This window comes from Nicotiana tabacum, chromosome 5 (assembly GCF_000715075.1).
Source record: "Nicotiana tabacum cultivar K326 chromosome 5, ASM71507v2, whole genome shotgun sequence".
Lineage (NCBI taxonomy): Eukaryota > Viridiplantae > Streptophyta > Magnoliopsida > Solanales > Solanaceae > Nicotiana > Nicotiana tabacum.
In genome coordinates this window covers 19,775,049-19,791,131 of record NC_134084.1, presented here as the reverse complement: position 1 = coordinate 19,791,131, position 16,083 = coordinate 19,775,049, and the positions used below count along the sequence as shown (strand labels likewise).

The 16,083-nt window shown below is 35.3% G+C and overlaps 1 protein-coding gene across 1 annotated transcript; it reads right to left on the bottom strand.

Annotated features, from left to right (window-relative positions):
- Positions 1-1,039: 1,039 nt before the first annotated feature.
- Positions 1,040-3,286, bottom strand: LOC107826614 (zinc finger protein CONSTANS-LIKE 3). Its single transcript, XM_016653614.2, has 2 exons — positions 2,503-3,286; positions 1,040-1,615 (listed from the first exon to the last, which is right to left on the bottom strand). The coding sequence occupies exons 1-2, from the start codon at positions 3,190-3,192 to the stop codon at positions 1,295-1,297; spliced, it is 1,011 nt and encodes a 336-aa protein (XP_016509100.1). The 5' UTR covers positions 3,193-3,286; the 3' UTR covers positions 1,040-1,294.
- Between the last annotated feature and the right edge of the window lie 12,797 nt (positions 3,287-16,083).

Here is a 16,083-nt window from a genome sequence, read left to right as displayed (position 1 = left end):
ACATTGGCATTGATTGTGCTGATTTTATTTTGTATATTTATTTTTTGCGTCAATAATCACAAAATTTACAACAATAACAACAAATTTATTGCATTCTCACGAGTAGAGTCTGGGGAATATATTGTAGAGATAGACATTATTCCTATCTTTATGAAGGTAGAGAAGTTGTTTACGATAGACTCTCGGCTAAAGAAACACTAAACAAGAAGCGACCAACAGTAGCAACACAGGAAAAACAAAGATACTATGTGTACCAAAGATCTAAAAATGAGAAATAGAAGAATACTACTAACAATACTGGTAAGAATGACACAATATGGAATAACAAAGGTCAAGGAATACAAAAATATAAGAATAATACTAATACTACGGGTACGATTAACTCTCGACCACCTATCAACCTATAATCTTAATTTTCGACATCCACACCTACCTATCGAGGGTCATGTCCTCGGTAAGCTGAAGCAATGACATATCATGCCTAATCACCTCTACCCAATTCTTTTTTGGCCTACCTCTGCCCTTCCTCAGACCCGCCATGGTCAATCTCGCACACCTCTTAACCGGGCATCAATATCTCTCCTCATCACGTGCACGAACCATCTCAGCCTCGATTCTCGCAAATTATCTTCCACAGGGGCCACTCTCAGCTTGTCCCTAATAACTTCATTCCTAATCTTATCTTTCCTGGTATGCCCACACATCCACCTCAACATCATCATTTCGACTACTCTGATCTTTTGGACATGGAATTTCTTGACTGACCAACAGTCAGCACCATACAACATAGTCGATCGAACTACCACTCTATAGAACTTGCCCCTTAAGTCTTGGTGGTACATTCTTATCACACAAAACACCAGATGCGAGTTTCCATTTGATCCACAAAATTTAAAATACTAATTTTTACATCATTTGAAAACGATTTAGTTCGACAAAATTAATCATCATCAGTAATAGATTAGTCTAACATGGTAAATCAACTAACTTATTGCTGATTAATTTACAAAATCTTCCATCTGCAAACATAAGCAAAAGATTAAAGTAAAATAAAAGGTTTTTCATACCATGATTAGTAATTCCGTGGAGCTAAATTTTCTTCCAAAAAAGAAAAGCTCATTACATTACAAAACACAAAAAAGATAGAAAGGGAAATTCTACCATTCAGACATAAAATCACAACAAAATTAATATGTACACATAATTACGATCCTCCTTAGCCAAAACAACATGAAAAGCACAATATTTTTTTTTCATTTTCTTTTCAGTTAAAACTAGTATTGCTACATAATTATTAAAACGACGGAACGACGCCGTATGAAGCGTCGGACGAGGCGATGAGGGAGTCTACTTCGTTCTCTGTACGTTTGGCAAATCTTCCTTTGATTCTGGGTCGAGTTTCAGCATACGCCTTTCTAGAAGCATATCGTATCGTCTTCTCGAACTTTCTGTTCTTCCTTTTCTCTCTGTACCTTAAGACTCTTGCTTCTCTGTCTAAGTTTGAAAGTGGATTTGGTAGGCCACCAGTGGAGGAGTTTCTCACAAATGTGTTTGATACATCTGCCATTGTGTTATGGTCAGGCACAACTCCTACTTCCATAGATGATGAAGAGACCTGTTAAGATTGCCATGACATTTATGTGAGAAACAAGAAGTTCGTTTAACTTTCATACACTGACAGTGACAATAATATTAAAGAAAGGACCATGTATAAAATTTAACTACAAACATTTTCTTAACTTTCTGTGAATTTTGCTTCTCTTATGATTTTTGCTACTTCGGTTAGTTTAGTGATTGGTACCATCTAAGAGTATTAGTCCTGTCAATCGGTGACAAACAAAAAGAGGAGTTGGACTAAGATACAAGCAGGGGCGGAGGTAGCATATAAGCTACCGATTCGGCAAAACCTAGCTAGTAACTTTTAGCTTGGACCTTATATATGTGTTAATAAATCTACTGAATATATACAAATGTTAATTTCCAAACCAATAACTTAAATAGTCAGTGCATTTAGTGTCATTTTGAACCCATAAACGTCAAATCCTCCGGCAAGCCTTGCAGAATTGCGACAAACTAATTCACTCGTAGAGTGCATTATATAGTAGTTTTGTAGTTAAGATTTCACCTCTTCTTTTCTTTAATAAAGCCAAATATACTGATCACACCAAACATAGATTCTTACTAAATAGGGCGGTAGAGTTAAAGTCTCACTACTAGCTTTTAGTCTTGATTAAGTACTTAGCTGTCACAAATGAATGTTACACTAAACCATTAGTATTTAGTCATTTCATTAAAGCTATCCGCCATTTTTTCAGGACTCTACAGTATTATGTTGTGTGTTACTTTCCTTTGAGTATTAGTTTTGAAATCATTTTTACCCAAGTTTCCAATTAATATTTTTCATAAATAGTATGTGATGGTATTTTATGTAATTTAATTGGGTAAAATATCTAGAGTACAGTACTGTATAGAATTAAGGTGAAAAGGAGAAGAAAGACATACACTTTGGCTAATGGATTGAGAACTGAAGTTGTACATGAAAGGTTTAGATCCAGATAAGTCCATTTCATAAGTCGGGTATCCATTAACAACTGGACCTTGCAAATGGATCTCGTTTTTGTTCTGTACATGAGGCACAACACAATCATCCTTATATTCCTGAACATGAAGTTGAATATCAGTACACGATTTCTGATCCGTTATCATATCCATTTCCGCATACGGATCCACATCGCTAAATAAATACTCGGTCGATTTATACTCAATTCCTTGCGCATTATTGTTCGGCGTTTGTAGTAGCCACGACTCCGCCTCCACTTCTTCCTCGGTCTCGGGATGCGGAGGATTAATTTCGTCTGCACCACGAGACTTGGCGGAGGCAGAGTCGTAGAAGGGCACTATAGGGAACCGCTCGTGGCGCCGAGCTAGAGGGTTCGCCGAGTGAATATCCTGGTCGCAAGTGACGCAGAGTGCAGCGGCGTCCGCCTTGCACGTGACGCTCGCCGGCGCGTGCTCACACACTTCGCATACCCACACGCGCGCGTGCCTCGACGCGAGCTTATTCGCCGCGTGAATTTTGGAGTCGCAGGATAAGCACAGGAACGCCATGTCTGCCTTGCAGAACACCGTCGCCGCCGTCGCTTTGCACGAGTCGCACCGCTTCGCCGTCGCACTCCAGCTCTCCGCCACCATTGTTGTTGGTTAGTTGCTTGATACTTTTTCTCTCTCTAAAAAACTTTCTCTCACTGAAATTGCAATAATGGAAACTCGTTTTAGCTTTGTGACTGTTTAGTTGCTTTATTCAGACGAAGTTATCTAAAAAGGGATAGAGGAAATCTGAGATGTGACGAATGAGCGGATGACAAGTGGACTGGTCTTAGCCAAATAAGTTGGAATTAATTAATGTTAGAAAAAGATGAAGTTGTCGTTTATGATAAGATAGGTTGTCATTTTGAGAAAGGTGGACCACTACGTAGAAAAGAGCCGTGTGCGATTTCAACTTTTAAGCAAAGGTGTTGGTGGGGTAGCTAAGGACATGTTTGGCATTTTATAATGTTTGGGGTGGGTAGTTGTTTAACTCAAATCATAATAGTATTTGCTAAGTTTAGTACAACAACAACGGTCCAGTGTAATGTCATTAGTGGAGTTTAGGGAGCAGACCTTAACTCTATTCTGAGGGATAGAGAAGTTATTTTCAGGAGACCCCGAGAAGGTAACAAGAGACGATATATTAATACTATCAATAGAATCATAATAAAATAACTGCAATATAAATAAAACATGAAATAGATGGAAAGTACTCAATAACCAGTAGGTAATATTTGCTACGTTTAGTGACTATTAAAACGAAAATATGTATATATTTATAATATAAGGATAACACAAAATGTGTGCGAACACATTTGTCACTTACGATTGTTATAAATATTGAAAGATACGGTAATAAAAGTATTACATGAGCATGTGCCTGGCAGGGGTGAACCTTCCCAAAAACAGGTGTTTGGGGCCCATTTTTGATACACTTAATAGGCTATATAGAAGTTTAAGAAATTGAAAAAAATTTGATTTCTTTCTTTAACAAATATATAGAAGAAGGATTTGCAATTGTTATGATTTCTACTAAAGAAATTATATTTGAAATGATCAAGCCCGAATTTCGTAAGAAACGTGTGATATATAGGAAAAAAATAATTGATGAGAATGTTGAAAATTAAATCTCAACATCTCTCAAAGAGTCTTTTAAGAGTGGATTACTTTTTATACATAGTAAACAAAACTATTTTTTCACTTCAAAATAAATTTGAACAATTCGAAGCATATGAAAATAATTTTGATTTTCTATTTAGCGGTAAAAAACTGAGATCACTAGATGATGGAAATTTAAAAAAAAAATTGTCGTAATATTGAATGTTTCTTAAACCATAATAATCAATCCGATATTGATTGTTTATATTTATTTTCTGAATTAAAAGTGTTAAAGAAAAATATAAAAGATAACAATTTAATTGATATACTCTATCAACTATGAAGATTTGATTCTTTTTCAAATGCCTATATTTCTTATAGAATAATATTAATAACTCATGTTACCATTGTTTCAGGGATTTAAAAGTAAAATTGATAAAATCTTGTCTAAGACCAATAATATCTCATCAGGGGTTAAATGAAGTTTTTTTACCATTGTTCCAGGGAAAGAAGTTTTTCCAAAAGTAAAATTGATAAAATCTTGTCTAAGACCAATAATATCTCATGAGGGGTTAAATGGATTGACTATATTGTAAATTGAGAAAGACTTATTAGGAGAAATTGATTATAAGAAAATCATTAATAGCTTTGCATATAAAAAAACTAAGAAAATAGATTTTAAATAAAAATAATAATTGTTTTCTAAAAAATATAAGGCCCCTTATAAAGTTTAGCTTTAGATTCGTTGGGCCCCCTAGTTCTTAGATACCCAAAATTAATTATGTCAATTTGCTAGACATATATATCAAATCAAACTCACAGTAGTTGATTTTTGCCTTTTGGTACTTCATTTTTTTCTAATTACAATGATTATTACATGTATGTCAACGTGAAGTTTTCTATTATTATACTGAAATTAAACTTTTTGTACTACCTATCACATGGTTGAGCTAATCAATTTAATGTCTACATATGGTCCGACATAAGACTTAAGCGTGATATTCTGAGGTGGAGTCTGAATTTAAAGATTATGAGTTTACAATTTTAATTCTTTTAAGTTATTGTGTTTTAAATTTATAATTTATATATATTTAATAAATTTCTTAAGACAATTATAGAACTTGAACGAACGTTATTGATTTTGCTAAATACATAACTCACATGCTAGCTTCGCCCTTGATGATATTATACATTCCATTTTTCTTTTGAAAATAAAATTACGTAAAAGAAAAAGACATTTAGTTTTCCCACCTTATATATAACTGAATTATTAATTTTAATATCTCACTGAAATTCATTGTTGAACCCAATTAATTTTTTTTGGATGTGTAAGAACATAGATAATTTCACTAATTATCTACTCCAAATAAAAAATCGTTATGAACTTGCCCAAATCCAATGAATAAACCCAATTGCTACGTATGGAATAATGTAAAGTTAGGTAGCCAAACTTTAGGCAAGAAAAGGGGAAAAAAGAAAGAAGAGAGAAATAGAAACAATAATTGAAATATAAGAATTGGTCTTTGCAAAAAATGATAGTTATACAAAAAAAAGTGTGATTTTGAAATTTGAACAATAAAACTCCAAAGGTATCTACAATCATCAAAATAAGAATAATCTTTAACAACTTTATTTTTTTGGTGACCTTAACACATTAGCAGGCCGTATACAGAATTTTCCGTAAACGGTATCGATATTATAAAAGGAAAACAAAATTATTAGTATCACATCTTTAGGTAATAGATAGCCTTGACCCATTGGTCAAATATTGTTTTAAGAAACAAGTTGTGGGTTCGATGCTACATAACGACAATTTTTAGCCACAAATGTCATATTTGCCAAAAACATGTTTAGTGTGAAGTTCGAACCTGCAACCTCGGCCAACAAAATCATGCGCCGAACTAACGCTCCAAGCGACTCTTGACGTTAAGGGTTGTCATTTTCTTTCTATGTATAAGTATATGCACAATAAAGTTCACATTTGTTGATTCTCCTAAGAAAGTCTCCATATATTTATACATTATTTCTGCGTCTGTGTCATTATAAGTTTTTATAAAGTCCGCCACTACTATTTCTTTCCATAGGTCTTACCGAGTTCCACATTTGTGGGTCATGAGCTGTTATAATTAGTATTTTACCCTTACTTCCTCCTTCTTGTAACCTTATAGGTGGGTATATATATATGTGTGTGTGTGTATATTAAAATTGTCCGACGAAGCGGTGTCACGTGATACCCCTTAGTTTAGTTCAAGGTGGGTCTGTCCCTGCACATTAGTACCCATGTATCTTCCCGGAGACAGAGACAGAATTTAATGTTTATGGGTTCTAAACTTGATATTGAACCCATAGATAGTCATAGTTATTAGAATCACAATTAAATATCTATATATATATTTAGTGGATTATCTAATACAAATCAGAGTCTAAAAAAGTTACTGGATTTGCCCAAACATATAACTGATACTCTCCCTCTGCCTCTGTCTTCCCCTGTGTGAGATTCTCGGTATCACTTGCGAGTTTGCGTTATATTAACCTCTTCCAAACAAACTAAAAATATAATTTTAAATAATTTTATGCTGATTACATAGACAGACCCTTAAACTTGTCCCTTTTTCACCTAGACACTTAAACTCAGCTCATGACATATTAAACACTCAATCTCTATTTGAATCGAGTCTATTAGGCACAATAGCTGACATGGAACAAAAGGTGAATCTCACCTATTTTGATCGCATGCACGTTAAAAAAAGAGAGCTAAAATGCTCTTCTTCTTAGGGGTGGGCATTCGGTCGGTTCGGTTTGGTTTGAAGAAATTCGGTTCGGTTAATCGGTTTTCGGTTTTGTAAAAGTAGTAACTGAAACCGAACTAAAATAAGTTCGGTTCAGTTCGGTTTTTCTAATTTCGGTTCGGTTATTTCGGTTCGGTATTCGGTTTGAATATTATCATATCGGACTCCTTCTATGTAATAATACGACCGGTGAATTTGTTGATTTTTCTCAAAACTTCGAAATTGTTGGAAATATTGTGTTTATAGAAAAAATAATAGATTAAACTTTGCACACTATTATGGATTATAAAATTCAAACATAGTGTAAATTACAACTCTGTGTGAAATTCTCCCGGTATCTATCACATATGCTATGGAAGTTTTAATAGAGGGAAAGTCTTTAAGATTAGAAAGTTGATAAACTTACTTAATTGGGTTGATTCTTTGATAGATTAGACCTAATAGTATTAATTTATTACCTATGGGCTTAGCCTATATATAACTTAAATAACATATATACTAATAATTCGGTTTTTCGGTTAACCGAATTAAAAAACTTAATAACCGAAAACCGAACCGAAAAACTGAAATTTTAAAATTTTAAACCGAAACCGACCGAACAAACCGAATAACCGAAACCGAAATAAAAAAAAATTCAGTTCAGTCGGTTTTTTCGGTTCCGACCGAAATATGCCCACCCCTACTTCTTCTTTCACATTAAAGCTGTATACAGGTAAAATCAGGGCTATTGAGCACCCTGATTTTTCAGTGAGGCAAATAAAGCCTAGATATGACTATATGGGATCGGAGTCGAAGTGGGAAACTTCTCATACTAAGGCTCGAACAGAGTGCTCGTCACCGGGCCCTATAAGACAACAACCCTGAATCTGGTACGAGCCCCATGACCTCGGAAAGCTCTACAAATAGTTGCACACGACTAACAGAAGGCCGTGACGTCCGCACCCAAACTTATATTACGGCGCAGATCTCGGCCCGTATCGGCAGCGGATCAGTGATCAACAAAAAAGAAGATTTTTACCTTTCTTAGAATTGTACTAAGGGTGAAACTCTCCTACTATATAAAGGGGATGAATTTTATTTAATACAAGAACGGTAACACGCATATCAAGACAATACAAACTAATTTCTCTGCTTTCTAGTTATAGAAAGGTTCTTATTTTGATCATAACTCTTCATATACATTTGACTCTGAACCGAGGGTAGAACAACTGTTAAGCTTAGATTCGAGCCTAGATCCAACGTCACAACTGGTTTGGTTATTTATTTCCTTTTTAGTTCTCTTATTTAACATTCTTGACCATTTATGTTAAATCAATCTACATATCTTTAAAAATCCGTTATAAATTTAATTGTTATCCATTTTAAAGGTAAACTGTTTGGCGCCCACCATGGGGATAAGAATAATAGTGGTGGTTTGATACAAATTTCCATAACACGCTCTATTTTATACTTGTTCTTTAAGATTTTAATTTCAGTTCAGCTTAAAAATGCTAAACTCTCAGTCTGCTCATTGAATGTCGATGTTGAATCTAGCCACCATGGCAAAAACAGCAATATGGTGCCTAGCAATAAGGTGCCTGTTGTCGCACCTCCTTTTTCTGCCGCGCCCGCGGGGCGCGTGGGGAGTTTTCTCCAATTGAAGGACAGTCGAAACAGGATTTGTTTATTTATTTTAGAGTCGCCACTTGGGAATTTTAAGGCGTCCCAAGTCACCAATTATAATCCCTGAATCGAGGAGAATATGACTCTGTTCATTATTCTGCGAACCAGAAATCCTGAGTAAGGAATTCTGTTAATTCGGAAGAAGGTGTTAGGCATTTCCGAATTCCGTGGTTCTAGCACGGTCACTTAACTGTTTTTATTATTGGCTTAATTATCTTGATTTTTATTAAATACTTTTATTTACATGATTTTTCTACCGCTTTTACTTATTGTGGTTAAGAACCCTTCTTTGAATCGAATTACGCGTACGTATATTCGTGTTATAAATTTAAAAATGCGGAATTGCGTCACGCGTACGTGTACACAATAACTTCGGATAATATATTTATTGAGCAATCATTTTTCGAAATTGTGTCGAATCAAGAATATTTGTTTTTCTGAATAGTGAACCGTACATCTCGGTTTTTTTATGAAATTGATTTAACGCCTTTGGGAAAAATCCTTTTATTAAATATTCGTTCGAAATTGCGCGTACGCATAATCCGAATTTTTGCTTTTTAAAAATATAATTAGGGTACGCGAACGTATCCCTAATCGCGCGACATATTTGTAATGATATTATGGAATTTCCACATATAACATGTTTATCCAAGACTATTCAAATTCAAAGAACAGAATAAAAATATGATTAATACTATTTTTAAACAAATATGACATATATATATGCCAAAGAATAAATTGCATATGAAACTGAAAATAAATGATTCATAAAGGAAGGAAATATTTCCGAGAATTTTCATTATTTATTTAATGCAAATTCTACTTCTGATTATCATTGATATGAAGTGTGGCAATTTATGCTTATACATCTCTTTTCATTCTTATATGCTTGCTTTTAATCTAATAGGCCTAATTACTTGGTTAATTTATTTTAAGAAGGTAGATAGGCATTCGAGTTTATAAGAAAGGAATTATTATACAAGCCAATTCAATAAAATTACCTTATATGCAACTTAGTTATATGTTGTAAACCTTCATAATATTTTAAACATCGTAACAAGCTATACCATGTCACCTTTCACCAAAGTTTATACACACATCTATTATCTTATCGACATCATCATCTTAACCTTATGTAACAAAAATATCACTACTATAGTTATCTTGGCCCTTCAACATCACTTCTTACTTAACCAACAACAAAATTTAAATAATGACCAACATTCATACCATATTCCCTACTTCGACAATTTAATATGATTAAACTAATGAGATAATGAGCTAATGTTATTACAAATCTTTAAAGTAGTTTCAAAGTAAGATAATTAGCTCATAGCTATCAAATCGAATTCACTACTAATTAACTAACATAAAATAAAAAAAACGAAATTTAAATTGATGAACTTGGACCAATAAAAACAGAATTTCAATTCAATCTCCATTTATCCACCATATTGAATCTCTTTCCAACATAGAATTTAAAAGGATATATATATACCTGAAAATGAAGGTAGAAGAAGTAAGTTTCAGCAGTTGCAGCAGTAACAAATTCAGTAGAATATACTGATAACACAGTAAAATCTGAACAAGAATAGGATTCGAAGAGCCCAGATGCACAGTAAAGTACTTTTAAGAAACACTTCGGATTTTAACTGAACAGTGGAACCAAGTAAGGTTGAACAGATTCAACAAAAGAAACAATATTTCAGATTTCAATATCTTTTCAGTTTCAAATTTCCATTTTTTTTTGATTTTTCTGTTTTCTGCTGCTGTATATCTGTGTGTGTGTATGACTGTTCTTTTTGTTCCTTTTCTGTTTCTTCTTCCTCTCCTAAATTCTCTCAAACTAAACTTCTTCTGAAAACTGATTTCCCTCCCTCTCAAAAATGATTAAAACTCTCCTTCTGTCTGAAACTCCCTCTCAATTTTCCTAAAATTTCTTCAAAAAGGAACTCTTAAACTTTCTTCCAGTTTTTCTGAAAATTCCTCAAAGACTCTCCTAAATTCTGTCCTCCTTAACTGTCTGTCCAGCTCCTGTATTTATACAGGGCTGGTCCTAGGCAATTTAAGTGCTTCTTGGACCCCCTTCTTCTTTTTTAAAAATAGAAAATCCCATTATGTAAAACCTTTTCCCTGATTTTCAGCAGCCCATTATCCCTTGTTCCCCATTAGTATCATTAACTAATAGCCACTAACATTACATTATAATATACTAGCACTAACACCCTGTTTTTTACTGTTTCATTCCCAGAAGTGCCCCTGAAATCTTGATGTTATTACTGAAAAATCAGAACCTATAGCAAAACAGATTCTAAAATCTGTACAAACTTAGTTATCTCCCTGATTTACAGCTAAAACCAATCCTATTAACCTCCTAACACAATTGCATTTGACCAACTTTTGCAAACTTGAATTCAAACTGGACATTACAGCAATATTATACTGAATTCATAACTATCATCATAACAACATTACTGAAGTTATCATAACAATTCAGACTGGATTTAACATTGAACCAAAATCAGACACATACAGGATCATTGCCAATACTGACAATGCCCTTGACACTTTAATGTTCAGACAACATATATACAACACTTATTGACAGATTCATATAAACCAGGATGATTTAACTGATGATTATCTACAATATCTGTCAACAAACAGTACATATGATAGAAAACAGGTTGTTTCAATCAGTATTATTATGAATGAAAATTCATAATATAATTAATCGACGAACTAAATCGAGTCGATTACACACATTGTAACTAAGCACAATCAATCAGAAACAATTCACATTTAAAATTAGGTAGACGAGTAGGAGACAGTATGATAATAACAGGTTGAAAAATTATACAGACTAAAACAAACACAAAAATACATATATAATACACAATATAAATAGAAAAAATACCTTTGAATCTTCAATTTTATTCCGACTCGAACTCAACTTGGATTTCGGATTTTTGTTTGAAATCAAACTGACCTTAGTCGAAGTATTTTCCATTGAAAATACTTCGGCTAAGGTCGATTAAACCTCAATCTTCATTTAATATGCACAGAATCCGGAAGTTTTGTACTTTTAGGGTTCTTAAAAAACTCGATTTGGGATTTAACCATTTCTGGTCAGATTCGAGAATAACCAAACATGACACAATGGTGAGGGTAGCCTAGGGGTCATTTGGTGTTAGTGTGAAACGGATCTGAGTTCGTCCTTGTTTGGTCCGAATCTTCAAAAGAAGATTCGAGCAGTTCCGAACTGATTCGAACCAAACAACCAACAGATCCATACTCAGGATGACTAGGGGAAGCTATGGTGTTAACTATGTGCGGTTTGGTTTAGATCAGGTTTTCAGGCCAACCTTCGATTTAAGATTCGAAGAGTTGGGGCCTGATTCGAAGGAAACTAAGGTTGGATTCGTGTAGGGGAGGTTCAGGAGGTCCTAGGGTGTTAAGTTGGTGACCGGCGGCGTTGATGCCGCCGGGTTTCAGGCGAAGGGGAATAGGGGCGGCTAGGGTTAGGGGTCTGTTTGGAACGATGATGAACAGGAGCGGAGAGGGGGGGGGGTGTTTAGTTAGGGGCCGGGGTAAAGGTTTGGGATTTATATAGGGGTGGGGTGGATTGATATCGTCCGTCCGATCAAGCAAGATGAAGGGCCAGGATTATTTCATTAATCCAAACGACATCGTTCGGTTTGAAGTTGGGGTCGGACTGAATCGGGTTAATGGATCGGGTAAGGGTCTTGGGTTAGGGTGGTGAAATCTTGGCCGTTGGTTGGATTTGATCGAACGGCCCTTGATAAGGGGTGATCAAATGACGTCGTTTGATTCTGCTTGAATTGGACCGGACATGGGGCTGTTGGGATTGGGCTGTGAAGGGAATTAATTTGGTTGGGCCTGGATTTAAATCCAGGTCCGATTTTTATGTATATGTATTTTTATTTTATTTTTTTTCATTTTTCTAATTTAAATTTCTAATTGTAATTATAAAACAATTTTACCTTTACAAAAATATATTAATTACTCTATAACAATTATTTAACACATAGACAAAAACATCAATCACACAGTGAAACATTTAAAATAAACCAATGCATATTTTTGTGAATTTATTTTAAATTATCTCTTAAATGCATAATTAAATCCTATATTCATGCAAATATGTATTTTATTTTATTTTTGTTTAATTATGACAAAACAAACATTTTACGGACATAAACAAATTTTTAACATCACGTAAATTCAGAAATTACACAGTAAAAGAAATTTATTTTGATTTATTTTGGAGTAGTTTTTCGTAAGGCAAAAATCACGTGCTCACAGCTGCCCCTCTTTGTGCGAAAACTCGAAGAGTTTTCGTACAAAGATAAAGTGAGCGGACACGAGCGATTTCTGCCCGTTCGAATACTCCGTGGGAAGCATTTTTGGAAATATTTGACCGAACCTCTGCTTCAAAGGTTTCCTACATATCCTTGGCTATAAAGGAATCAGGTCAATGTAGTTCGGGAATTTTGGGTAGCTGGGACTACCGCGGGACTGTGATGTTACTGCTGCTTCGTGCTGCTTTTACTGCTTGCTGACCTCCTTATTACACCTTACTTTAAAGGAAATACAAAAATTTAAACTAGATTATGGTACAGGAATTGTAAAAAATCTTATCTAGATCATGCCCTTGTGTTTCTTGTTGTCTTGATATCTTGGTGACTCTCGGGCATTTTGGCTTATTCTGTATTCCTTTTTGGAACTCTTGTTGTTTCTTGCTGGGGATTCTGTTGGACTCCTCTGTTTTATTGATTCTAAGTGGACTCCTTTTTCATATGAGCGGGCTTTTGATTTCAACATTTCGATTTTATTCCCTCGTTCTTCAGATGGGTGCCTTGACTGCTTCTTTTCTTTCTTCATCCTTATTCTCCAGGTGGACGCCTGATTTCTTTCAATTTTCATCCTTATTCTCCAGGTGAACGCCTGACTTCTTTCAATTTTCATCCTTATTCTCCAGGTGGACGCCTGATTTCTTCAATTTCTTTATCCTCATTCTCCAGGTGGACGCCTGACTTCTTCTTTTTCTCATCCTCATTCTCCAGGTGGACGCCTGACTTATTTAATTCTCATCCTCATTCTCCAGGTGGACGCCTGACTTCTTTCTTTTTCTCATCCTCATTCTCCAGGTGGACGCCTGACTTCTTCTTTTCTCATCCTCATTCTCCAGGTGGACGCCTGACTTCTTTCTTTTTCTTCGGCCTCATTCTCCAGGTGGACGCCTGACTTCTTCTTTTCCTTATCCTCATTCTCCAGGTGGACGCCTGACTTCTTCTTTTCTTTGTCCTCATTCTCCAGGTGGACGCCTGATTTCTTCAATTCTTTTGTCCTCATTCTCCAGGTGGACGCCTGATTTCTTCTTTTCCTTATCCTCATTCTCCAGGTGGACGCCTGACTTCTTCTTTTCCTTATCCTCATTCTCCAGGTGGACGCCTGATTTCTTCTTTTTCTCATCCTCATTCTCCAGGTGGACGCCTGACTTCTTCTTTTCTTTCATCCTCATTCTCCAGGTGGACGCCTGACTTCTTCTTTTCTTTGTCCTCATTCTCCAGGTGGACACCTGACTTCTTTAATTTTTCATCCTCATTCTCCAGGTGGACGCCTGACTTCTTTAATTCTTTATCGGGTATTTCCTGACACAAATATTGTTTTTGCCCCTGTTTTAAATCAAAGAAAACTTCGTTAGTTTAAAGCAGGGTGGTTGTGGTATTCTTGCAGGTGGTGATGTTTCTCTTCGCCTCTCTTTTGCCTTGGGATGATTGAAAAGACTGTTTTGTCTTTGTAATTGAGCCTTGACTATAGGATTCCCCTCTGTGTCTTTTTCCTTCAAACCCTTTTAACTGTAATCATATGTCCCTTCTGACTTTGCTGATCCACTTTTGATTTCACCTTTCTTACACCCATATCCTTTATCTTCCACTTTTTGTGGCCGTATTTTGCATCATGTAACCTTGAATCTTGGTAGTATACCTTGACATTCCTTCTTATTTGTTTGGAATAAACTTATTTCAAAGCTTTTAGAAAAGTAAGATTATTAGTGACGAAACACGTTGATTTCGACAATTATAGAATAAAAAGAAAAATCCAATTTTGGATGACTGTTGGAGCAAGAATGAAAACTTATCTGATTGGAGTTACTGGCACCAATGATCAGGGTATGCATTTCGGATTAATCAACCCAGTATTTTAATCAATCTCTTATCTATTGTCTTATTTTCGTTTTCCCCCAAAATTTCCATAATCCAACTTCATTTTTCATTTCACAGGCCTGTTGGGCTTGTAACGTCTCAAAGAGTTTTCACCGATAAACCTTCCTCATTTGTTCATTTCTCACTTTCTTTTCGCCTTATGGTGCCTACAAAGGTTTTCACCAATAAGACTCTCTCATTTTTACTTTTCTCTCAACTTCCGTCGCCTTATGGTGCCCGTGCGGGTTTTCACCTATAAGACTCTCTCATTTTTACTTTCTTTTTCTTGTTTGTACCAGAGTATTACGAACCATCTTCATTTGCTTGACTCAGCATTTTTCTAAGATTGGTCGAAAGGTCTTTCTGGTATGGGGTTATAAATGGAAAAGCTAAACAATTTTGGTATGTGTTTAAAATTACAACTCTTGGAATCTTTTCTTATTTCCAATACAATTCTTGCCCCAGTTCCTTGATTGGGGTCGCTTAATGTTTCTTTTTGTGCACATTTTATGTATGTTGTGTACCCTATGACCGAACCGTGAGGCGCCTACGTATCCTTCTTTGAGGAATCAGGTCGAACGTAGTTCACTACATAATAGTGAAGATTATGATTTTTTTTTTTATTTTTTATTTTATTGATTCCAGGAGAGGGTAGGAAAGAAACAAGTATGGCTCAAAGGGGAAGCAAATGGTATAGTGTTTGGATAGCAGAATAAATTGCCTTTGTCATTTCAATCTTCGAAATAGTGCTAAATACAAACATTGAAAAAGTTATGCATAATATCTCTTTACCGCGTCAGAATTGATCGCCATATCTATGTATTTGCCTTCAATATCTGTTAAACATAGTGCACCATTCGATAATACTCTGGTCACAATGAATGGTCCTTGCCAATTCGGAGCAAATTTGCCTTTTGCTTCGACCTGATGTGGAAGAATGCGTTTCAGCACATGCTGACCTACTTCAAACTTCCGGGGACGCACCTTTTTGTTGTATGCTCTTTCTATTCTTCTTTGATATAATTGACCATGACATACTGCGGTCAATCGTTTTTCGTCAATCAAGTTCAACTGTTCCAGACGGGTTTTGACCCATTCATCATCCTCAATCTTTGCTTCGGCGATGATCCGAAGGGAAGGAATCTCAATTTCTGCAGGGATTACTGCTTCGGTGCCATATACCAACAAATAAGGAGTTGCTCCTACTGAAGTGCGAA

Excerpts from the sequence above, each read along its gene's own strand:
- LOC107826614 (XM_016653614.2), bottom strand. The coding sequence starts at position 3,192 with ATGGTGGCGGAGAGCTGGAGTGCGACGGCGAAGCGGTGCGACTCGTGC. Across the intron at positions 1,616-2,502 it reads CTCAATCCATTAGCCAAAGT|GTCTCTTCATCATCTATGGA; the intron begins GTATGTCTTTCT and ends CAATCTTAACAG.